Below are 26,834 nucleotides of genomic sequence, written 5' to 3' on the forward strand. Positions count from 1 at the left end.
CCAAAAACACTTAATTACAGTTGGAGAAACATTGTAGTTTGGCTTAAAGACTGGAAATATCAACGTTCCTCATCTTGTGATTCAAATCAGTATTGACTTTTTCAGTATTTAAAGGTCCATATTTGACACTTTTCCAATGTTTTATTTGAAATGTTGATCTCCATCAGAAGATATATCTGTGGTTTTATGAACCAAAAAACCATCTCTGTAGTTTTACATCTCCTCTCTCAGGCTTCTCTCTGGAGCTCTAGTAACAACAGGTCAGAGAGCCAATCAGTGGAGAGGCTATGCGCTCAGGTTTATTGTGATATCACAAAGTTACAGAAGTCCTGACAGCTTGTTTTAAGACACAGTTTTTGAATACAGGCTGAGTGTACTTTGTCCATCTATTGCACACTTTGATACCTTCATAGTATTAATATTGAACCTAGGTCTTCTTTATAATCAAAGTAGACATGGAAATCTCACTTTCTACAATACTGGACCTTTAACCAAGACCACCATCCTTCCCTTACCTTAACTAATGTTGTCAGCTGCCCAGAAAAATAAAACATAAGGTTTTCAGGAATTAATTTTGCACATGGGCATGATTGGCAGATTTATGTATTGATTGATGTGCTGTATTTGCAGAATACAGTTTGCTCCACTGGATTACTAACTGGACAAAGTGGGAAACTGCCCCGGGGCACCAGATCCTCCTGGGCCCTAAACAGTTACTTCATGTCAGCTGCTGTTGGTGGTTTAGTTCATTGCAAATGTGGGAACCAAATGTTCCAAGACAGGAGCACTGGTTGCTCTCTTTGTTGTGTAATGAAGCCAGCATGTATGATCTGCTGTGTGCACTGGGATCTTGGTGAGAATAGATCAAATGTTTGTGCTCGGGCCCTGAAATTTGTGCAAATATGGTCTGATAGGTTATTTAATCCAGGAGGAGTTAGGTTTCCCACTAAACATATTGTCTAATGCAGATTTGTTGTATATGCACACAGATGACACAGATACTACATGATGACATGCTGCTGAGATAACGTTTTGAAAGTGAATTGAGTTTTCAGTTGCTACGAGGTGTGTTGTCCTTCACCTCTGTGCACCTGAACACTCCATCGCAGTCTGCTTCTGTTTTTATTTTTCGTCTCTGCGTTTTTTTTCTTCCTTCTTCTCATTACGACTGAGTCATACAAGCTTATGAAAGCCTGGAGACAGTTTTCTGCCAAGACCAAAATCAACTCATTTTTGCACACCAACACACTCGTCATGGGCTTTGTGTTTGTGTGTTCTTAGCCTTGAGATGAACCTTGAGATTCTTCTCTCCCCACCAGTCTCTTTTCCCTCCTCTCTTCCTCTCTGCTGCTTCTGAGGAGGAAAAAAAGGGGCCAAAGTTCCTCTTTCCATCCCTCAGCTCCCTCAAACCTCTTGCTCCATCTTCACTACCCTTGAAGTGAGTTGTTTTCATAGTTGATGAGTCAAGAGTATCACTCAGTGCCACTTCTACAGCAGATACAAAAATACATATACATACATATATATACATATTTTCGGGTTGTCCATCCCATTCTCATGAGCGCGATATCTCAGGAGCGTCTTGAGGCCTTTTCTTCAAATTTCACTACTAAATTTGATCTACTTTCCAGAGAATCATGCAGGCTAACTAGCCCATCGTTAACAGCTAAACAGCTAGCCCACTAACTGCAACTGAGCAAAAACTGTGATTGGATGTGACACAGTTTGTAAATATTGTGGGAGAAGAGTAGCGGCGAGCAGACAAACAACCAAAAGATGCATGAAAGCAGCAGAAAAATACAAATCACAACTTCCGTCCAGTCAGAGTGGAAACTGGATGCAGATCATGATTAAGATCGTGGACTGTGATTCAACCCAAAAAAAAATTGTCATATGATCTTTCGGCCAGATCACCCACCCCTACATTCACTTGGACTCAAGGATGAGATGTAGGTGGTCAAAGGTCAAAGGTCAGGGCTCAAAGAAGACATTTTTGGCCATAACTCAAGAAGTCATCTGCTAACAACACTTAATTATACAATAGTTTTTAATAAATATCTTAAAAGTCTTGACTCGATATATTATGAGTCTGGACAGACATGGATCTAAACGGCTTCCAGACCGGTTGGTGGAGGAACACGACTCTAGTTCTTCTTCTCTGCTGTGAGGTGCAGTGGTTTCAGAGGAAATGCAGCATTAGATTGGGCTCTTACTGGTCTTGTTACTCGCAGGCAGCACTGTTGTTGTTTTCTCATAGTTGAGTAAGCTGCTCAGCCTGGGGGGGGGTCTGCAATGGCCCCCTTCACTGTTGGGCTGGAGTCGACGGTAATTTCACCGGTGTCAGGGAAACTGTGGCACCTCTCTTCCATCAGTGTGTTTATTTTAAATTAGCGACAGAGTTGTTTGAAAAGGATATTGGCCATTTGGGGCAAATGAGCCCACTCTGATGCCCCAGTGGCGACCCTGAGGCACTTTTTCCCTTTTTTTGTAAAACAGCAGTTTGGATTTAAATGAGTTTGTTAGTCCCACTGAGACACACACAAAAAAAAAGTTCCACCGCTGCGGCTGCAACAACTTCTCTGTTTCTTTCTTTCAGTGGTGTTTGGGTCCTCATTAGCTGACACTTCAGCAACTGCTGGTCCAGAAAAGAGCATCAGCAACAAAAAGACAAAAACAGCAAAACATGGTAAACATTAATTGACAGAGGAAATTTGGCAAGTACAGGATAACTCCTAAAAGAAATGAACGACCCATAAATGTTTGGAAATGAGAGCCTGAAACACATTTTGGCAACAGTAAGGCTTGGTAAATTAAAGAGAGTTGGTGGGTGTATGTTTCTTTATGTGGGATTTAAATCACTAAGAATTACCTCTCTGATACTGTTCTCTAAGTAGCAGCACATCTAAGGGAAATTACGCTTCATCAAGAAAGCATGTAGTCCAAAACAAGTCATAGTTTTCCATGAAGAAAGTGGACAATCGTGAAAGAAGCAAAAATGAGTCCAACAGTCTCGTCCTTCTTGTCTCCTTCTGCATGGATGACACAAGTTAATGATGTATCTCTGCTTGTATCAGATTTTTCTGTCTATATCACCACACAGTGTGAAATGCCTCAAATTTGATATTGTGCAGCCCGACCGTACTTATACCAATGCTGTGTCCCAATTCTGGGGAGTTCAGGGCATCCAGGGCAGTCTGCGAAGGTGTGGTCTTTCGTAGATGCAAAGACCAGACTGAAATGAGCTGTTCTGGCCTACAGGGATTTTACCAGCTTCACGCGCCCTGACCAATGCATCGCAAAGCACGGTTCTTGTCGCCTCACTGCTTAGGTTGGGCCATGAAGGATCCACCCGTTGGATCCTTCATTGCCCAAGAAAAGAAGTCTGCATTTCTCAGCCACATATGAAACAACCCAGCTCAAGGCTGTGTATGACTCATCTCCCACAGTCTAAAGGCACCTTGAGTAAACATTCAAGTCTAAGTCTGGTGCTTCAGTGTGTTTTTTAGGCTCAATTCATCAGTCTCTGCTCAGTGACCCAGAGTTAACACACTATTAATCCTTTTTATTTTTAATCCCTGCCCAGTTTGTAAAAATACTGTTTTAAAATGGCAGTTAGACTCGGTCAGACATTGGACCAGGACAGTTATGAATAAATTAATGATTAATTACAGGACGCTGCAGATAAAAACCTGGACTTAACGCTCGCTCAGAGCTCTGGCTGAAACACAGTTTTGCACGTCAAACCAGAGAGTGGATATCTCTGGATCAGTGTAATCCTCCTGTTTTATTATTGTCATCATCTGGCGTCACACGATGGTCCTGAGTGCTGTTCGAGAGGCTTCTTCAGCCTGACAGGAATGAAATTCCTCGAGCAAACACCAGTCATTTTCTGAATATTTTTGGAATGAAAGAATATTATCAATCCAAGTATCATATTAGCCTCCAAAGATCCATATGGCAAATACTTTAAATGATCCTTTTAAGTCTGCTTAGGTTAGTTAGAATCCAAAACTAAATCAATCACAGAAAATAAGCCTGATTTTCTTTAATAAGTTCCCAGATTTGTTGTTTTTTTGGCCCTGAAGCATTAAATTCTGCCACCTACAGAATCCATTTTGCAGTTTGACCCAGGTGTGTGCATTTAGGCTGTGTGTGTGTATGTGTTTGTGCTGACAAGGACGGTCTGGGGAATATCGTGGCACGACTCTTGGTTTAATGTGTTTGGAGTTAATAACCAGATGAGTGGCTGAGCAGAGGAGGAGGGGAGCGAATGAGAAATGGAGCAATTTGGCATTTTGTGCTGAAAAAGAGATGGAGATGGAGGGAGAGATAAAGGGAGAACGAGACAAAGAGAGCCAGAGGGGTAAACAGAAAATGGTCCTTTTGCTAAAACACCACCTTAAGCGCCATGACGGGTTCTGTTGCGGTGTCTGAGTTTTGGCAGGGGATGTGCTACGTCATTTATCTTAATGATACAGCCTGCCCACACGAGCTGCTGGGACACACACACACGCACAAAATAAGTTTACCGTCTTCATTAAGAGGTTGTATCCTGCACAAAAGGCTCTGTGCACAACATGCCCCAGAAATAATTACAAATATAAAAAATAAAGTATAAGCTATAAGAGACTTAAATCTTCTGAGAATTGAACTGAATGGAAAAATGATATTATTAATGTAGTGAAGACAAAATATGATCTTGTAAAGAGATTACTCTCAGATAAAGTGACCTGTCCAACCTGCAAATAACACAAAGGCAAAACTAGGGCTTTTCAAATGCTAGAGCCTCAGTTTTTATTCTAACTTAAGCCTTTAGCAGCATCTTCAGCTGTATCGAGCTGAAGTTTCGCTATAATGACGACTGTGGCCGGTGAATTTCCACAGATAAAGTTAATTACCATTAATTCTCAAACTTAACTCTTGCCAAAAACCGTGCTGTGCATCATCTCACATCAGTATCTAGGTAGCTAGCAGCTAGCAGCATTTATTAAATGTAACAGACAGACAGTGAGTTGACTGCACTTTTAAACATATTGTATTGTTGTTTTAAGGTCACCACTGTAAAAACTCTGGATTTCACTGTCCAGGGTTCAGAGCTGTGAAGCAGCTCATTCAATCTCTCTGTGAAGCTAACGTTAGCTTAGACTGCTATAGTGCAGAGCTGTTAGCAGTAGATGTTCCCAGGTGAAGTGTACTTACTAATCCATCATTATTACAATTGCTTGGCAACTATGTCATGATTTGTAGAAATATTATTGAGTAAAAAAAAAAGTTGTGACTGCTTCGTTGTGACATCACAAAGTTCCAGAAGTCCTGGCGGCTGGTTTTAAGGCTCAGTGTCTGAATACAGGCTGTGTGCATTTCTCTGTGGACTGAGGCTTTGATACTTTCACAGTATTAATATAGAACTTAGACCTGCTTTATGATCAAAACAGACATGGAAGTCTCACTTTATACAACCTTTAATACTATGTAGACCCCTAATACTGGACTGTAGTTTAAATGAAACTAAAAGTGTAAAATCTAAAATCACTGTTAGATATTTTCTTCAAATCACTCAGCCCTCACCCAAACGAATAATCTGTGACACACTCATATAAATAAATCTTCATTTTCTGCTTTCTACTGCAGCACAAGAGTGATTCAACCTACAGCCAAAACACCACGGCTGAAAAGACAAAGACAAAAGGGCCACCTGTAGAAAAAAATCAAACCTTTAAATCTGAGTGAAGTGACAACACGCTGCCACCCACATGGCTTGATTGACGGCTGATCTCTGGGGAAAGCACAGGAGCCACTACGCAGTTTAGCACCAAAGACAGACACAAAGGATGTTGCAGATTTCTACCTTGAGTACAACAATAAATGTAGTGAATGCTCCTCACCTTGCAACAGTGTTTTTTGTTTTTTTCTCATACGAACTGCATTGAAAATAAAAATTACAATCGATACCGGCGCCTGACAGGGGCTGTTTTTTCTTGATAAGTGTTTGACCTGAACATGTGAAATAGATTTTACATCAACCATCATTTTAAAATCTCTAACCCGAAATGTCATCTTGATGGAGGAAAAAAAAATTCACACACACAAAAATCCAGGGAAGATTGGGAGAAATGATTTCCAGCCCGGAGATAAACACATGCAGGCAGATTACAGCATCTGATTTCCGATCACTGCTCAGCCTGGGCTGCTCTGTTGCCACGTCCAGGGACCCACACCCATCCAATGGCAGACATCCGCTTTTGAAACTGCGAGCCAACTGTATCCTCTCGCTCAGCTGTGGTAACGCCGAGCGAACGCTCTGCCGTCCAAGACAATTATCTGCTCTAATGGATTCAGTTGAGACAGGGCCGACCTGAGATGGAGGGCTGATTTATTTCATTCTTTCCTAAAGCAGAGCGGCCAATTATATCGCCTTAACTAGACGTTAGCTTTTTTAGCCCGCTACCCAGACCCAATTAGAGAGCAGCTGCAGGTGGATTTTAATGGGAGATTGTGTGTGTGGATCTGCAGCTTGTCTCTGTGTGTCTTCTTTTCCCCTCTATGTTTATACTTTTGCATGCCTCAGCGACACAGAGAGTTGCTTGGTTATAAGCGAAGTTGCAGAACTGGAATTTTTTTTTTTTTTTTTTCCTCTGCGAGCACTTCGGGGTCAGCCAGAACACAGCTTTGATTTCCAGAAAGTGCTCTTGTTGTTTTCGCAGCAAGGGAGGGGAGTGAGTGAGGGTAGGATTTGGAGAGGGGGGAGGGGGAGGAGGGAGGGGGGAGGTGACATTGGTGGTTTTCCACCAAAGTAACCAGTGGATTGTATAGATTTGTGAAGTGCTGCGAGCTGGACCGATTCCTGCGTTAACAGGATTAGAACATCAGCCAAATGCCCGTCAGAGATGCAGCATTGTTTGAAGCCATCCGCTCATCCTCTCCCTATTTTTCCATCTGACAATCTGTTCTTTATTGCGCTGTCAAATTCAGAATGTGTTCTCTGTCATTTTTTTCTCCCCCTCCCATCCCTGCTGTCACTCACCGGCTCTTTGACACACATAAATTATACACATTAAGGGGCATTTTTACAGCTGCACAGGAGTGAAAAGGGAACAGTGAGAAAGAGGAGGGAGTGGGGGGGGGGGGTGAAAAATGCAAGAAAAAGAGAGAAGTGGCGTTTGTATCCCATGCCACCCAGAGGCCTGTGTGTGCAGTAATTGCTCTGGAGTGTAGTTAATGTGGGTCAGTGGTTGAGTGGAACCCCAGGGGTCAGAAGAAGTGTGGAGGGGAAAGGAACAGGAACCAGACTGATGGAGGGAGAGAAGGGGGGGGCTCAGTGTGAAAGCTGCAGCCAGCCTCAGGTGGAAGGGCTTGGGGTGAAACTCACTGATACACACCCCACCGGTCTCTTCTTTCCCCCTTTTAATAAACCATACTTCCAGCCTGGTACACTGCAGGACATTACTGCTCTCACTCCCCCTGCCCCCTACACCTCCACCTCCACCTCCACCTCCACCTGCCTTTTTTCCCTCCTCCCTCAGTCTGTGCTGATTCAACCCATAACAACCGAGCGCTCAGTAGGGCAGCGTTTTCCAACCTGGAGGTTTGGACACGTAAGATAAATCTTTGTGGTCATGAGATGATTAACAGGATAGGAAAGTGGAAAAAATGTCAGACATTGCTCTAATCTTACGTCCACAGGGCTGAAAATGTTATTCAGATAAATCAATATAAGAAGGAAAAAAGTTGTCTTTGCCAAACTGCTCACAAATGATGCATGTGTAATTTGCAAATTCATTAAATATTGGTTGTTTGAAAGGGGTCAAACAAGACTTTTCATGAAAGTCACCACCATTTGTACCAACGTGCATTTACATGGAAAAGCTGCACAACAGGATTCAGAAAGAATTTATATGTTTAAAGAGGAGATAGAAACCAAACTTTTTTTTTTTTCTTCAATATGTAATAAAAAATTTAAATGCCATTACAAATCATCGGGATACCTTCAGGATTTAGAGTTTGCTAACACATCCTTTGAAGAAGCGTTAATGTCATGACAATCATCAACCTTAACTTTGTCATCACACTTGCTGGTTTTCCTGCTGTTATTTATTTATTTTTTTTGGGATAATTAGTGCAGAAAAGTGAAAACATGAGATGACTCGTGAATCATCTGTGGCGTCCACGTTACTGTCAGTGTCAGTGTGACTCATTTGAGTTGATGCTGATCTTCCACCAGATGCCTCTTGAGGTCAAAGCTGATGGTGAAGTTTACTGTCATTGTTAAACTTCACCAAAAAAAAAAAAAAAAAAAAGCACAAAAGCTCAATTTGACATCTCTGAAACAGACCAGCACGGGTCACTCTGCACAGACTAATGAAAGTCTTTTAAGTAGATTAGCTGCTGCTTAAGCTAACATGACCCGCCCACCTATTCAGTGGCAGGGGAGGCCGAGATGTTCTCTTTTAAATTAAGCGTTACAATGAAAAATTACCATAATGAATTAAATGTACAAAGATGGTGAAACAGCGGGGCAGGTTGTCACCCTCAGAGGCTTCCTCCACCCTGACCGGCCTGACAGCCGCCATCAGACAGGAACAACATGGTGGTGCCCGGTTTTCAATAAAAAGTCAGTATCACCCTGAAATACAAGCACACGAGCCTGAACCTGAACGCACCCCCTCCTCCCCCCTCAGCTGCTGCCGTCTTGAGCAGCGAAGCTGGGGTCGACCTGTGGTCAGAGGGGGTAGATGTGTTGACAGAGCCGGGGGGCTGCGGGTCTTCACTCAGTCAAAGGCCCCCTTCAGCAGCCATAAAGCATTTATGAACCGGCATCTCCCTCCTCTGCTCTCTATTCCGCTCACAGCCACTTTTCCTCCCCTCTTCTTCTTCTTTTTCTTTTTTTTTTCTTGCAAACACTCTGCCCTTCTTTCCCACATCATCTCCGTCTCTCCCACTCGCACACACCCTCTCTTACTCACACACATCAGTGTCTAATAGATTTCCTTCCTTCCATCAGAGGTTGTGTGTCTCTGGTGTGTGTTTTTGAGTGTCCCTCTTCAACAGCACAAGCAGAGAGTCATCTCCCTGCACTGAGCCCTCGCGGCCTTCAGGTAAATGTTTGTGCTGCGAGAGAAAAGACACACACACATACAAATAGATGGAAAAGGCTTATTAATGCTGGTCTGCAGCACTTTTTTCACCTGTTCAAGGTTGTCGTACAGCCGTGTTTCTCTGTGACGTAAACACACACATGCAGACATACACTTAAAGTAATATGTGTGCTCTCAGTGGCTTTCTGCAGCTTTGTGTGTGTGAGGCACGAGTGTGCTGACTCTTAAACAGGTGGAACTGGAACACTGCAGGGAATGTCTGTGTATCCGTGTGTGTGTGTGTGTGTGTGTGAGGTCCACTCCTCTGCTCTTTGATCCTCGTCTTGACAGCTCACCACCTGGGACGATCCGCCACACGCCGCATGGCTTCCAGGCCCGGCTACATCAACACACAGCGGCTAACGCGGCGCTTACAGCCAACCCTCCCCTGCACATTAAATTTTGTCAGAATCGCTAATGCTAACACCAAAAGCTAACCCTCCCATATACACATATGCAAAAAAAAAAAAAAAAAGCCACTGGAATCATAATTCAGAGCGCAAGTTAGCAGCTAACCCTCATACAGTGCTATTGGAATTGCTAATCGTACACAAGGGGCCAAAGCTTGAACAAAGGTGCAATTGGAATTATGATGGATGGAATTATAATGTACAATACTGGGGCAATGCTAAAAAGCTCCTCTTATATCCCCGCAGCAGTCACTGTGCACTGAGCATGAGGAAATTATAATGACTACAGTTAAAAGTTAACGTGCCTCACATGGAAATCGTGACACCAGCCAAGATACACCTACAGCTCAGGCTGTTTGGCATTTTTACAAATACATTTAGTAAAAAAATGTACTTAAAGGGCCAGTCCATCATTTTTACCCCTTAATTACAGTGTAATTTGTGGTATTTTGTTATATTCTCAATTGATCATAATTGGGGGAAAAATTTTCACTCCTTACTACATTAATTTAAACAAATGTTTAAATGCATCAGACAGTGTTGATGTAGTAACAAGTATTTAAATCATTTGGGAGTCACAGAAATCCTTTTGTTTGCATTTGGATCTTTAATAATCCAACACACAGCTATGCTCCACCTGCACAGGTGTTATCACTTATTGTCAAGGTTGCTAGGCAACAGGAGCCACGCTTTGCGATGCAACGATAAGGGCGGGCACAGAGAAACTCCTCCACAGGACAGATCATTTCGTTTCTGTTCAGCCCTCCTGGTCTTTGACAGCTACCACGGGACCCACTGTCGACTTGGGACACAGCTTGTTTGGTTGTGTGTGAGTTGATCTTGATCTTTCTCGCTCTGCCCTCAGTTTTGTTTCACCAGACAACTTGACAACTAACTCGGTTAGCAGTGCTTCGTTCCACTGTGTCAGCAGCTACAAAGTTTTATCTCAGCTTTTTATCAGCTGATAATTAAACTGCAGTAGGTCGTTGAGATGCTGTGGTAAACTTTTTCATAACTTTTCAGCATTGACAATTGAATTCAGTCTCAAGAAAGAAAGACGGAAACACCAAGGTGAGCAGATTCAAGGAGAGACAGTTTTCAAGTACTTTAAGTATTTCTAGCTTGGGTTTTTAGAGGGAAACATTGTACTTCTCCCTCTGCTTCTTTTGAGTTCCTAATGAATTTACAGATCAAGATCTCACATTGGATTTACTAAGCTCATAATCTCAGTGTTGTGAAGTAGAAGGACAGCCTTGTTTCATTCACTGAGAATGAAAGAGTTTTGATAGAGAGAGGAGTTGGAGAAATAATCCTGACATTGATCTAAAAAAGGACAATTCAGGACATTAGCAGTACAATAAAAATTGGGAATTAAAAGATGTGAAGGATTTTTAATTTTGAGGACAGTTATTTCATTTTGTTTTTCTATTCTAAAGGATTTTTGTGATTTGATTATGTCCAATAATTAGGATTTAATCAGAATTCTTCAACATTTTGATTATTTTACTTCCACTTGTAAAGGAGAATTTTTCCATATTCCATGTGTTATTGCTTCATCCTTATCCTCAATGATTTCTTTTTTATCATGATACTGGGGAGAAAAGATGAAGCAGAACTACCTGAGATCCACAGTATGTGGAAGCCACTAAGACGTGTGTCTATGCCTTATCAGTTTGGTGACCTACATGGAGCACACAGTAAAAGTCTGTCAGTCATGACTAATTTCCTCTCTTATCTCCATGCCTTTAACTGGTAGAAGCTGGTGTGAAACCCTCTGTGGTAAATTGATACTGCAGAAGCAGAAGTGGGGGGCTTAGGGTTTAGTGAAGTGACACCCCCGAGCTGCCATAAACGCTGGAGGTCGTAGAAGAGAAAACACTAAGCTGAGAGTTATCCCTGCTAATACACAGGCACTGCACCATCTGAATCACAACACCAATCACGTTGCTGACGCTAGGCTAAGGGCCAACTATTCAACAGCCCTGGCACCCAGAGGACACCGCAGGAATTCAGATCCATTACGCTCCCAGCCTCATCAAAGGGACTCTGGGATTCGGCTGCTAAACCTGCTCCAGATGTTCACTGTTGGATTTCACTAAGATGCACTGCAGGGCAAGTGTCATAAGGGCTGATGTCTGCGATATGGACAACAAAACCACAACCAGTCCGCCTCATTCACACTGAGTTGATTTGTGTCATAAACACAATGGGGGAGGACGACAAAGCAGATGTAAACAATGGCACACTCAGCTCATCTCTGGACCAATAAATACACAGCAAAATTAACAGATGTGCAGAGCTGGAGGCAGAAGGTTTAAACATACGAACCTGCAGCAACTGGAAGATGAAGCCACACCAGGGCTCAGGCTCACCTGTGGCTGACATATGCTAATGTATATGAAACAAGTCAGCAAGTGTAGGTCTACAGATGATTCATGCAGAGTAATCTGGCAGAGCCTGTGGTTGTGTTCAGTGGTTGCTCTTTAAGCAGCGAGTGACTTTATACCCGATAGATTAAAGGGTTCTGTTTACACTGTGGCCACAGAAAACACACTTGTAATTAACTGGCAGGTGTCCACTAAAATCATATTATAAGTCACCTCAAACATGGTTCCTGTCAACAGTTCAACCACCACTCTAAACCAGCGTGTGAGGTTTATTTAACTGTTAAAGCACTGCTACAAGCTGGAGCTGCTACCTGCTATTTACTAATAGTTAAAGGTCCCATATTTTACACATCTCCAGTGTTTTTTTTGAAGTGTTGATCTCCATAAGAAGATATATTTGTTGTTTTAATGACCAAAAAATCATCTCTTTGAGCCGACTCTCGCTGGTGACATGGGCCTAGCCATGAATTAAAATGGCAATTACATTTGAAATGAATAATATTGTGAACACAGCTTCTTATTTTGGCTGTGACGAGTACTAATAAGTGTGATTATACAATCGAAGATCTCCTGTTATAGAAAATAAAAAAAACTGGAGATAAAAACACTTTGCATCAAGTTTTTTTTCCCCTTAACTTCATCTGTGATATTCATATATCAGGACACCGTCTACAGCATTATTGCATTACTAAAGCACCACCACTACAGGGACATGGTCTGTTTTATCTGCCAATTGTAGCGTATCACCTATATACTGGTATCAGTGTATATCCGAGCCAATAAATAGCAAGAAATGTGCAGTGCGGAAACGCTGAAGATATGTTTGTGATGGGGATTGAAATTGTTTACTGTTCTTTTGGTCGTATCCCGTTTTCTTCTTCTGCAGTTGAAGTTTCCTCAGTTGTCATGGAACTGTAGATGTTCAAATTTCTGAGTTTTTTAAGGGCTAGCTTAAAGGTAGAGCTTGAGTGTTGCTATGACATTTTTCCACCAGGGAGCAAGTTTATTTTACTCAGTAGACCGTGAACAGTGTCAGTGTCACATTGTGTTTATGTGAACAGATGACTGTTGGCCAGTTGTGTTGGTGCAGGTTTTTGTTAAACTCTCAAATGTCTCTCCTGGTATCGGCCTAAAAAGTGCAGTATGAGTGAGGCTCTGTTGCTTATATATTCACTGTGGTTGTGTCACAGATTCACAGAATGACTGGGTGGAGCAAACAAGCAGCTTTACAGTCTAAGACAGATCTAAGCTTTCTTTAAGGTCGTCATGTAAAACACCAGCGTTCATTGATCTTGATGCACTGTGAGTCTCCGGGATTCATATTTGTTCTTCCACTTGACTAGCTCACCACAGAGTGCAACCTTCATATTTTATAGCTGGCTGTCTGTGTCTTTTACCCATCCTTCTCAGCAGTTTGGTTTTTAAATTTCCCTGTGGCTGCTGGATAATGGTGTCAAAAGTGTTATGAGGACATAAACAAAGACAAGAATCCTCACTGAGAGAGAATTCTCCTAACCCCATGTTTGACATAAATCAAATAACGGCTGCTGTGTTTATGAGGAAAAACCGAAGAGTCACACCTCTGTGTCTGGCCTAAATGTCCTCTTGCTGGTTTTTTCCTGACTGTGCAGCTTTTCGTGCTGACTGAGAATGGCCCACAACTGCAGTGTTTCAGCCCCACTCTGCAGGGATTACACACAGATTAATGAACAGGCAAAGCCCCTCTCTCCTTAGCTCCCTCACTACTTTCTTCAGTGCGCTTGTGTATTCACACGCATTTGACTGCACATACAGTGCTGTGAGTGAGTGAGTGAGTGAGTGAGTGAGTGAGTGAGTGAGTGAGTAAGCAACTTACTAAGCTTTGATTTACTGGTCTAAAGACATCGGGATGTCATGGGTGAACCTGGGCCAAATGTGGATTAAAAGTCAGTTTTTAGTTTTCACTTTGTGTAGTTTTCACTTCATTATCTGCTCTGATTTGTGTTCATGTTACTTATTTTCTGTTTGGGATGTTCGGTTATTTTGCTCTTACCAATCAGGGAAATGTGTGACAGTGAACGCAGCACCAGACCTATTTGAATCACTGAAAGAGGTGGAGATGTGGGCATCAATTCAAAGCTATGGAACTACACATACCACACATTTTATATGTTGAGCTGTTATTGTAACAGTATTTAGGGACTTTTTCAAAGGAGTGCTGCAGGATCGAGCCCTAAAATCAGGAAATGAGTCACATGTTAGTACTTCCTGTTCCCTCGTCCTGAAGTCTGTGGGTTCTTTGAATGGGAACTATACAGAATTGAATGAGTGAGTGAGCATGACCAATAAGTAAATGAACATTTTCTTTAGTGAATGAGTGAGTAAGAAACTGTTGGCAGATTATCCAGGGATTAATGAAGAGGCAACCCCCTTTATTCTACCACCTCCTCTGTCTCTGTGCCTTTGTTCTGTTGGTGTGTGTGTGTGTTGTGTGTGTGTGTGTGTGTGTGTGCGCGCATGTGTGTCCACACACTTCCTCAAGGCTCAAGTCATCAGCGCTGAAATGAATCCAAAAGCATTCTCTTCCCCTCAGCCAGGATGTTTCGTCCTTAACATTCACTCAGTGTTTGCCAGTGTCGACAGGTGATGCCAAGCAGATGAATAGAGAAAATGCTCTTTGTTGCTCCTTATGCTCATCCCTTCTCTCTGTCTCTCTCCCCAGGCTGCTGTTTTGTCACGTTTTATACAAGGAAAGCTGCCCTTGAAGCCCAGAATGCACTGCATAACATAAAGACCTTAACAGGGGTGAGTGTGTGTCCTCCATTCTCCTCTGCCTACTTTCTCCTCTAATCACACACTTACAGCAGCACCCTGAGGCGGCCCCGCCCCAACCTGTGTGTGTGTGTGTGTGTGTGTGTGTGTGTGTGTGTGTGTGTGTGTGTGTGTGTGTGTGTAAATACACTGGTTTGCACATCAGTGTGTTGCACAGCTGCCACAGTGCATTTAAAAGCGTGTGAGTGACCAAAACTGTTAGCAGGTGAGCAAATGATGGTCAGACATAGTTTGTGTAAGAAAGTGCAACCTATTGAATTCATGTTAAAGGTACCCTATGCAATTTTCTTGTAAACAAATGCACATTCAAACAAACAAACATTCTCTTTTTTTTAAACATTTGTTTTGTGTGTCTCGCTTTGGGGAACAACCTCTCAGTGTTAACCTCAGACACTGGAGCATCACTCATCATCCAGCTTCCTCTCCTCACTTTACCCAGAAAGCTTCTCGCTCTTGATTGCTAGCATGAGGGCTTAGCTTAACGGTCCAACTGGTTGAGCTAGCACTTCAGTCACTGGACACCGGCACGACTTGTGTTTGTCAGTGGCTAACAGCTGCTCTTCACCGTAGTGTTAGCAGTCTAGCATCACTGTTAGCCAAACAAGCAAACAGCATTAGCTATTGCTAATGGCCACCAAGCCAAGGTAGCAGAAGTGCTAGCCATTATACCAGCTAGGTCCACGTAGCATACTGTAGCTGCTTCATGGGGCTTTCAGACAGAACGTGACAATGGCACCACTGTGCTCTGAGATCCATTCTCTGAATCTCGTTCTGCCTGAAAGCCCCATTAAAAGCATTCACAAATGACTTGTCCACCAAAGCTAGCAGCACCTAGCCTCCCGAACAGTTTTCCCATGGTTGCAAAATCTTGAGTCTGGCTCTCACATCAGTGAAACGTGATATTCATGTGCTGTCGGAACGTGCTCACTGCACCCAGGTCATGTAACACTCAGGCCTAATCTTGCCTTCGTGCCCAGAAATCCCTCACTAGTGTGTATTCCCTTGTATTACCCTGCTCTTCTCCCCCTAGCATTAGCACCCGAGGTGTTTCACCAGAAAACCCTCCTTGCATTCAGTCAGGAAGAGGTGGCCTTATCTTGAGTGACACCACATCAGCCTCTTTTATAGTGGAGGAGTGAGCTCTGCCGTGTCACGACTGCCAACCGGTGTTTCTCCTGAGGCTTCTGAGGATAACGCTGAGAGAGAGTTCCCCACAGTGAGACACCTCACTTACAGTCATCGAGTCTAAAAAATCTCTCTTTTCCTGAAGCCTTGAACCAGAACCCTGAAGTGTTTCCCACCTCTTTTCTGCATGTGTGTAGATTATTTGTCTGATAGTGGGTCAGAGTTCACTGCACTAAACACCAGTTTGATTGTTATAAACATGATTTTTACACATTTGCCATATTGTGATATAAATAGAGAAAACTGTTGATTAAATAATTAGCATTAGGGCAGAATCAACTTCTGTCTCAATATCCCACTGTTCTCCAGTAAATCCATGAACCAAATCTTTATAACCACATGAAGATGAATCATGAATCAGATCACCTCACCATATATTTATCACCATCGCCTTCTGCAGTAAAGTGTGTTGCAACTGCTCGTACCGTGCATGGTCGGGAGCCACTGCCGGCCAAAGACACTTTGAATATAAGTGTTTGTTTGCTTGCATGTCTTTCTGTTTGTCGGGGCACTTGTGTATAGCTCATACTACAAAGGAGTGTGTTGATGCTGTGGCATTGCCTTTCATGCTGCCTGCTCCATTCTCCACTATTGTTCCCTCCTGTAGCCCAGGAGAGCGATAGAGGAAGTAGGCCGGAGCTTGCTCACACTCTCGCTCTTTTAGCCCTGGGTGGATATTTAGAGGCCCCCAGATCCCTTCTGCTCGGGCTATTGGCTGCTTCCCCACCTCTCTCCTTGGCTGCACCGGCTAACTGGAGTCTCATCAGTTGAGCGCCTGCACTCACTCGCTTCTGTTAGTTGGATCAGCGGATAGCCCTCCTGGGCAGGACGGGGTGGATACTGCGAATCCCACAAGAGCTGTACGTGGGATTTGCGCTCGAATTCCCGACTCTGAGTCAAGCTTGTTGTTTTGCATAGAGTCACCGTGTTAATTGCTCATGGAATAAGTACGTTAAATTTGGTCTGTTTTCCTGCGCTGTGAGAGTTAGTCACTTATCCCTTGTTGGAGGTGTGAAACAGCCCTGGGGAGGACACATACTGCAGCAGTTTCAGGATTATAGGAACATGAAATCGCCTTCTTCTACACCATAACACCCTCCCTTCCTCTGTTCTCTCTGGTCATCCCTCCCCCTCACCGGCTTCTCTCTCCTGCAGCATCTCTGGTTGTTATGTTTAGGGCTTTTTTTTAAAGTCAAGTACCAATAAACTTGGATTGTAGTAGCTGGCGAGGGCGTAGGTTTGGTCTCAGAAGTGGAGAAAACAAGGTGAAATCAGAGGTTCACAACCTTTAAAAAATACTGAGTCTGTATAAAGCTGTTTTATGCATTTATTATATGAACCTTTCAAAATAATGGTCGTCTAGGAAAAAAGTATGTAAATTCTTCTATTATTGATGCACTAACTAAGTGAAAAAATGAAACTATAAAATAACCTGCTGCGAGGTTGAATGTTTTACTGGGAGAACTGGACCTTCTGGTCTCCTGTAAACTCATTTTTGTTCTTGGCAGTGCAGAAAAGCTTCTGAGGGGAGGTTAAATTAAAACTGTCCATTGAAACACAGACAACATTGATCAGCAGCACAATAAAATTGTAATTAAACTGCGTCATATTCATCAGAGCTGGACAACACTGACTGGCTGACATCTGATTTTTAATAACAGTCCAGTATTGACTGACGGGTGTGGTTTTAGACCTAATATATATCCACAATAAATACGGTACACTCTTGTAAAACACTGACATAATGATAGATCATTTAAGTGGTTTGTGCAGGGCTTGTTTATCATTTTTAACAGGCTTTTTTAAATGGCTCTGCCGCGGCTTTAAATATATAAAAAAAAAAGGGCAGGAAAAGGTGAAGAGAAGAAGTCATTTAGAGACAGGAAAAAAACAGATGATGAGGATGCTGAATTAATTGCTGATCGAGGCGAGTCAAGACAAAAGGAGAGCTGACACAGAGAGGGAGAGATTGAGCGGGAGGTTAGCAGAGGTGATGGGCAGATGGACCGGAAAAAGGTGGAGTAGAGCACTCCAGCACGCTCGAGGGCAAAGCAATAAACGGGGCGCAGTTAAAAACCAATACCTGCTTATTAACTTCCCCACTCTCCTGGCTTGTAAAAAGCCAGCGGAACAATGTTTGTATTGGCCCGCTTCCCCTCCCTCGCTCCATCTCTCCTTCCAAAACCAAGGCCCTAACAGGCACTCTTTCCCTCCCTCCCTCACTCGCTCGCTCTATCACTCCTTCCAAAACCGAGGCCCCTAACAGGGAGAGATGCAATCAGCGTGAAAAGCTGGATGGGGGCCAAATTGGAGAAAAGGGCACCGGTATTGGCAGCGGTGGCTGGCAGCCATGTTGGTTTGGGGCAGAGGCAGTTGAAAGGCTGCCATTTTTTTAGGAGGGCATAAAAAAAAGGAAAGGGGGGGGGGATCTCTCCCTGTACGTTGCTCAGAGAGGTGATGATGGTGACAAGAGCGAAGGATGGAGGTTCAGGCCTCCTCGCCGGGTGAAACAACAACGGCAGCAGCAGCAGGAGCAGCTCTGCTCGTTGCCTCTCTGCCAGCCTCTCCTCATCTCTCTATCTCTTTCCATCACTCCTCAGCTGCAGATTTGTCAGCGGTCTGACAGTGCACGTACACCAAATATATGTATATGTGATTTTATGCATGCAGGTGTGTATTCATGTCAGCTCCAGACCTGTCTTGTTTCTCTAAGGCTTCTTGTTTTCAGTTTTACATGTTTTGTTTTGTTTTTTAATCAGAAAAATGCCCAGTTCTTTTTTTTCACATATAGCATTCATGTTGTTGCCATCGCAAGCACAAGTTATTGTGTCTCCTGCTGGAAGAAGACACTGATCACTGTAGTTTCCAGTGAACGAGGTCATCTTGAGATGAGCACAGCTCAGAAAAGCTTTCGATTACAGGAGAATCTCTGGAAGTAAACAAGCTGTCATTACTGCTATGGCTTCTAGCTCGTTGCAGTGAGGCTATAGCGTGTGGGAAGGATTTCACTTTATTCAGCTTTTGCAAAGAAACCACAGCAAGTCCTTTTTACAGGTAGGTTTTTGTAACAGGAATTAACGTGGTAATTAATGAGCTTTAGAGGTGTGCGGAGGCGTCTTTTGTTCCCTTGGGACAAAGCCAGGCTAGCTGTTCCCCTGATTCCAGCGTTTTTGCTAAGCTAAGCTAACTGGCTAACGGCGGTAGCTTCATATATACGCTACAGACATTAAATTGGTATCTATTTTCTCATTTAACTCACACCAAGAGAGGTAATTCAAGTATTTCCCAACATGACAAACTGGTCCTTTAAAATGGAGCTGAAACAACAGTAATATGTAATCCAGACATCTTTCCCTACTGCAGCACAACTATTTTTATATTTAGCTGAGTGTTCTTCTGTTTTTGTTCTGCTTTTCCAACTTAATCTAGGCCCACGCTTCCAAATATCATGTTGCCTTCAGAGCATCGTTCCTCTACAATGGTTTGAGCCATTTTTTCACATTAAACTACAGAATTGGAGCTTTCCAGCAAGCCCCTGTTTCTCCATGTGAGTCATTTACTTCCATTCAATACTAATGTGTAATGTTCAAAAAGATTTGGACAGTCTCACTGTTTGTCTGGCGCATTGCTGCTCTCCATCCGTATGTATCGATCAATTCTCATCCGCCATCTTTGCTGGTGACGTCTATAATCATGCTTCAAAAAATGGAGATAATACTGTGTTATTCTGAGCACAAAGCAAAGAGGACAGAACGATATTCATGCCCATGAATACTGCCCAGAAGAACAGACGTAACTCATGAACAAATAAAGATAGAAACTTCAAATCACCTCGAACTAAATCTGTGTTGTTTTCTTTATTATGGTCTGTAGTGCTTTCATCACAACAAAAAATTGCACTTTTACAATTTCATATAATTCAGATTTTTATTAAATGCTGTATTTCATATGATGACACAGCAATAAATGAAGATAACCTTCTCTATGCCTGCTCAGTAATAGCAGTAGCACAGCACATAAATCAGCAGGTGGATTCATCTAACAAAAGTAAAAAAAAATAGATCTTTTTCTCAATAAAAAACTAAAATAATTAGTCATCTGCATGACATACAGTGTGAGTCTTTTCTGTGCAGATGGGTAAGAGAAGAACAACAGCTTTCACTGAAGTTGTTTCTAATGACCCGCTAATGAAGCTCCGGGGGGGTGGAGACAGAGTGTGTGTGTGTGTGCGTCTGTCTTTGTGCAGCACAAGTTGCCTGGAGAGCCCGTGTGTTCATCTCTCCAGCTCTAATAGCACTAGTGAGGTCTAAATACATCACACACACACACACACACACACACACACACACACAAAACCCCTACCACAAAACATCTATCGTGGAAAAACATGCCCTGTATCCCTGGAGTGATTTAAAGCCATAAGACCCAACCCCTGCTGCATGAACTGGTCCACACCCCTGCATGACTCTTTAACACACACACACACACACACACTTATGCCAGAGCATATGCCTCAGCACAGTCTGAGTTTATTGCATTACTTTTTTTTTCTTTTTTTTTTTATTTCTCCTTCCTGATCCACTCCACCCTCCACGCTAACACAACACACGCTGTGTCGCACACACGCCGGCAAACAACACGGGGCGAGTTAAAGCCTGTCAGCCCGCCTGTCAGACAAGGTTGTTTGAGATTTTCCACTAAATTGAACTCTTTCATTAGTGGCTGACAGATGTCTAAATGCCCGGTGTCTCCCCTCTTCCCCCCTCCCACCTCCCTCCGCCCCCCCAACGCCTGCCACTAAGGCCCCGGGGCCGCTGTTCCCCGTCTGAAGCTGGGTGAAGGGGATGGAAAGATGGAAGGATGAAGGGAGGGGTGAGAGCCAATCTAGGACGTGTCCTCTGGAGTGCCCTCCAGCTTGGAGAAGTTCAGTCCTTTATCCTCCGTTTTCTTTCTTTTCTCACTCTCTCTACCTCTTGCCCTCTCTCCATCCCTCCCCTTCTCTCTCTCTCGCTCTCTCTCTTTTGTCCTGTTGAATCTCCTTCCATCTTTCTCCCCTCTCCTTCACTCTTTCTCTTCAAGAAAAAGGATGAAAAGCTCTTTGATTCACAGTTTCTCTCAAGGATATTTCAGTCTGACACAGTGAGGCGGTGAAGAGGAAAGAGGGAGGGGGGGATCAGGGTGCTGGGTGGGGTGTGTGGAGGGCGTGGGGGAGGAGGAAGGTGGGGTGTTGGCTTCAGACGCGATCAGTCGAGTCCTGTCCTCCACGTGGGCGGATCAGAGCGTTTGTCGAGCGCCAAGTTCGATAAGAAGCGTGGGGCTCATTAAAAGCTACCATCGCACTGAGACCACACACACACACACACACACAGGTCCCCACCTCCCTTACCTTTCTGCTGGCAAGATAATTAGTGACGCTCTGCTGCCAGAATACAGGCGCAAGGTTGTGTGTGTTCATGCAACCAAAGGCACATCAAAGGCCCTCATCAAAGTAAGTGTGATCTCCATTAGGGTTAAGGTTTAAAAGCAGCAATTTATAATCCAAAGACATAAGTCATTTAATCGGTCATTTATTATTTCAAGTTGGTGGACAGAGCTGCAGATAGAGCCACAGACTGTAAGTGATAATGTGTATTATCATTTTAAATGATGTGAGAAATCATATTCTTTCATGCAAAAGCCCCTGTGGTCTGGAGACTCTGACTGTTCCAGCCTTTGAAGGGAACTTGTGTGCTCGCTGGAGACATGATGGACTGTACCGCTGCTGCTCCTCTCACACTGCAGGCCTTTTGTGTTTATTGTAACTCACGGCAAACGTATGTTTTAATTTGCCTGATGCTCATCATATTTGAATCTGTATCTTAAATCTATCATCTGTTTCTGTTCACATTGTACTGAAATGTTTGGGATAAAAATCAAAAATAAATTGGCACATTTAAGAGTTCCATTTTGACTTTGCAAAACAGTGTAACTATGGTTTTATTAATCATAGAACATTTTTATTACTGATCTATAAATGTTTAATTTACCTAGCCATTAGTTTCAACGTGTAAACCCTTTATTCACCCCTCATTTCTTTTAATGCTTTGAGTCATTAGCGCTCATATTACCTCTTTTACTCTTCACCATAAACGGGTCATATATTAGCAAGCTAGCATTAGTTTTGTCAGTTGGTTCACTTAGCTACACAACAGTTACACCCCCCCACCCACATGCAAATTATTGGTAGATGCTACAATTTACAGATGTTCCCTAAACACCTCACATGCAGATTATCGGTAGACACTTCAATTTAGAGATGTCCCCTAAACGCCTCACATGCTGGCAATGATTAGACATTAGCTTTAGCACACATCAAGGCTCCCATCTAGGGATGTTTTGGGGCAACATCAGTGCACTGTATAGTGTCTTTATGGGCGTTTAAGGGGTTTGTAGTTGTCATTGCAAAGTGTCTCAATATAAGGAGATACTTGGGGCCTTTTCCCTTTCTGATCTTATAAACAGCTAGTGCCATCAGCTCCTGAGGTCCAAATGAAGAGGAGCTCAAATTCAAACATACTGACATGTTGTAAACAAGCCCCCGTTAGACTTTGATGTTCAATTTCATTTAATCAGGGGTTATAACTGACTTTTCATTTTTACTTCCAAAGAAGTTGTGAAGATGGAATGACTAAACAAAACCTTACCAATAGTGTTCCTGCCATTTTTTCTGTATGTGAAATTACAAAGTAGGAAACAAAAATATTCTTCTCCTTTCAAGCTACAGTGTGAATTTAGCCTGTGTTTGCTGTGTTAAATGCTGCTCGTATATAACGTGCACTGCTGAAAATATAGAGAGGAATCTGTTGTACTGCCAGATAGTGCCCCTAAATCACCAACCGTCCTCCCAGCCCACTATTTATGTCTTTTGTGATGAGTTGCACAGACTATTATTTTGTGGGAATCATGCCATGTGTTTCTCAAGTTTTCCACAAAAACACGTCCGCTCTTGTTTGGCCTCTCAAGCTGCATTTAGACCACCTGATACTGGCGCTCTCCGCTGAGAGTGGAATCTGATCCAACCGGCATTGATCAGTTCAATAATATCTACTGAGTGTAATCAAAGTAAGTCCATATAAACGGCCAGCATCTGCCTCATTTATCAGCTGACTGATACCTGAGCGCTGAGTGTGGTTAGCGGTGCTTCATGTCCACAGCCTGTCAGTCAGTGTGTGTTGTTTGTTCAGGTGCGAGCCCATTTCACATATCGCTGCTCCATCACAATGGCTCTCCACGCCGCGTTTAAGAAGCAGACAAGCCGACTGGCAGGAAAAAGAGATGAGGCGAGTCCCGCTGAATGACAGACCACCTGATTTACTCCAAAGTTTTTCAGCAGCTCGCAGCACCGCAGACGGGCTCCCGTGAAACCTGACCACCGTAAACGCCCCAGGACCTGCGAAGTAGTCGTAGGGGGTGTTAGGCCGGAAACAGCGGAAATATGGCAGTGTAGGATATTAAATTTCTCATGTACTAAGTTGTGTGTCATCAAACATTCATGTGTTATAGCCTGGAGGATATTATGCAACAAGCTGAAAGGTTAGACCTCGGACAAGTGGTTTAAAAAGCTGAAAGGAGACAGCTGATCAGGAGGCAGCTATGCCTCCTTGGTGCATCCAAAACATTGGATGCACCAATGTTTTAAATATGCTTGTGTGTGTGTGTGTGTGTGTGTGTGTGTGTGTGTGTGTGTGTGTGTCCTCATCTTTAAATCCTGCTCAGCTCCCCACAGATCATTTAAGTCCAGAAAAACAACAGTAGCTCACTCATTGCAAACACACACACACATGCACACACACACACACACACACACACACACACACACACACACACACACACACACACACACACACACACATATATATACACACAACCATTCCCACAGCAGTGTCATTACAGAGGCTCATTATTGAAATCAATTCAATTAAAGGCTGTAATTGCTATAGTGAAACCCAAATGCTATCGCAACCAGGGCTGAAGGAAGACAAACCTCATCGATGCACCGACCCTCAGAGTGTGTGTGTGTGTGTGTGTGTGTGTGTGTGTGTGTGTGTGTGTGCAAGCAGGCTTATTTAACGAAAGAAATATTAATCGCTTGTTTCAAATTAACTTACCTAACCCTTATTTTCTCTCTGAGTTGGTGGCAGCGTTTAAGCATATTGATTCATGGGGGGGAGGAAAGGAAGGGAGGGAAAAGGAAGGAGGGTGGGAGGGTTGCTGTAAATGCAGGCTAACTATGTTAAACACTTAGAGTAGTTAGTGTGGAGACGCGATGCAGCATAGCTAATGCCAAATCCCTCAATCATTCTGCTCACACACACGCGCGCTGGGTTAATTGTTTACCGAGCTAAATGAAGTGGGGATAATGTAGGCTAACTGTGCGCTAAGCACTGCTAAGACGAGGGATATTGTAAAGGACAATTTGATTTATAGTGGTTTGTTTGCTGAAAGGAGACTCAGAGTCGAAGTCACATTTTATCTGTATCAAGGTGTTGATGTGAGGAAGCAGAGGGTGTGTTTGTAATGTGCCGAGTGTGTGCGTTTCACATTCAGATTTATGCACCTGGCTGTTTCAAGGCTCCTGTTCTACTTTAAAACCTTCATCAGGATGAGGACGAGGTTACCCAGTGTGCTTTTAGGCCACTAACTTCACTGGGAGTTGAATCAAACTACTGGAAGTTGACTGAGATGATCCATTGTTTGTCGGCTGTTGATCCATGAACCATAAGAAAACAACACCAGCAACTAAAAGAGTCAGAAACACATTTTAAAATCACGTAATTTCTTTTTTTTTTTTTTTGCTGAGTCCTAACATCCTCTGAGAAATTAGTAAAAGATGCTCAGAACTGAAAAGTAAAGTTTCTGCTCTTTTGGAACTTACCCCTCTGAGTACAACAGATTATAGACGTTTACTGAGTTGTATTTATATTATTCATATTTGTCCAGTTTTACTTACTATAATATTATTATATCAAATTTTTAGAACGATTTCCTACATTGTTCTTCTCTATTTTGATGAGATTTGGAAAAGAAATAAACACAACCAAAACAAAATTACAACAACATCCTTGAACACTGACTGAGTGTTTTCTAAAAATGTAGGTGAGGTGTCGTTTGGTTTATCGGGGCTGATCGCCGTCTGGAGGTCACACATGTGCTGCCACTCCTTCGTGGGTGTGTGTGCGAGCAACACACTTGCACGTGTATCTGTGCTTGTGTGTGTGTGTGTGTGTGTGTGTGTGTGTGTGGGTTGTACGGTCTCAGTCACCGATATTGAATCCCAACTGTGAGGGCCATCTGTCTGACTTTGACCCAGCAGCTCACCGTCACACCTTCAGAGAGGAGGGAGGAGAAAGAGTGTGTGTGTGTGTGTGTGTGTGTGTGTGTGTGTGTGTGTGTGTGTGTGCGTGCGTGTGTGTGTGTGTGTGTGTGGTGTTTGGTACCATACAGTATGTGCACTCCCCAGTTTTTGGCACACGCACTCTGGTCATATGAACTTGGCTGTTGCCTTTGAAGGTGCCAACTGCTGGCTAAGGACACACACACACACACACACACACACACACACACACACATCGGCACACTCTTCATATACACACTCCTCTTCCTCAGCACACACTGATTCTATTCCCAGCATGAACCTCAAGTTAGTCCTCTGGCTCCGGGACAAGTCGACCTCTGACCTTTTAAGCACCGCTGCATTCCTGGAAGACGTCAGCGAGCGCAGGCGACAGGGGATAACGTTAACCCAGGAGCAGCAGTTAACATTTAGGAAGTGTAGGGTTTCCTGCTCTCGATCCACCAGGAGGGACTATTTAACGGGCAGCCAATGGCGGGGCGGGTGGAGGGGTTAGCACATAGACCGCCTGAATGCCGGCCACGTTGCCAGGAGTCTCTGTACATGATGAGGATATAAAGATAAAAAAGGGCGGCTGGTGGCTGACATTTCATCAGCTAGTCCGACAGATAGACACCTCGCCTCCCCCAGGAAGAGGAGGGGTGGGAAGGGAGGTGATTAAAGAGACTGTCCCATAACTGGAAGGTCATAAAATCCATCCTGGCTGCCTGCTGCACTCTGATCCCTCTGGTGTAATCTGGACCTTATGGTTTCACTCATCCGTAAATATCTTCTGGCGATTGGATAAGCTAATTTCACATAGCCACTGCTTTGCCTTGTCATACTCGCACACAAATTAAAAGCTCAATTGCTCAATATCTCTTCACTAACAGGGAATCAAGTGGCTGTTTTATCCTGCTTTAGTCTCTTATCACCCCTGTTTTTAGCAAACAAGCTCTGCTCAAACCTCTGTCTGCCACCTGCTCAGCACCAGACAGACAAAGTTAGCAACGTTAGCGACCAGCTGGTGAAGAAAGTGGAACGCCTAGCACCTGAAAGAGCAGATATATTAGATTAGATATATTAGATATATTTCTGAAGAGACAGTGGAGACCAAAAACTGAGCTAAAGGAAAAGTAAATATCTCAGCTGTTTGTCAGGTGGACAAAAAACAGCCTGTAGGATAAGTAGGGACCTGTTTGCTAACACATTAGCCATACCACAACTTTATAAAGGGATATTATGTCAAGTTAATGTGTTTGTTAGCTTGGTGTGTAATTTCTCCAAAATATCAATTAATGCAGCTTTAAAGTAGTTTGAAGTTGAAAAAGAGAACTGAAACCCCCTCCTCTCTACTCGCTGTAGCCTCTGCTAGCGAGCAGCTGGCTGTGATTCAAAGACACATTCCTTGGGTTTTCCTTGGCTTTAGGTCATTTATATCCTGCAACAAATTTGGACTGGAAGTCCTCTGGGATTTAGAACAAATACAGACTCTACTGTCTAGAAAAGATGGCCACAATTGCTGAAAACATCAAAA

At 43.3% G+C, this 26,834-nt stretch overlaps 1 protein-coding gene across 31 annotated transcripts in view; it reads left to right on the plus strand.

The window, feature by feature from the left end:
* LOC139635396 (CUGBP Elav-like family member 2) overlaps positions 1-26,834 on the plus strand; it is a 464,890-nt gene that overhangs the window by 386,428 nt on the left and 51,628 nt on the right. For all 31 annotated transcript variants that reach the window (XM_071502685.1, XM_071502681.1, XM_071502682.1 and 28 more), the window contains one exon: positions 14,633-14,715. In XM_071502685.1, coding sequence (XP_071358786.1) covers positions 14,633-14,715 — 83 coding nt within the window. The remainder of the gene's footprint in view (positions 1-14,632; positions 14,716-26,834) is intronic.

Source organism: Trachinotus anak, unplaced genomic scaffold, assembly GCF_046630095.1.
Source record: "Trachinotus anak isolate AG129_WGS33_773 ecotype Australia unplaced genomic scaffold, CSIRO_AGI_Tana_v1 ptg000018l, whole genome shotgun sequence".
NCBI classification, from domain to species: domain Eukaryota; kingdom Metazoa; phylum Chordata; class Actinopteri; order Carangiformes; family Carangidae; genus Trachinotus; species Trachinotus anak.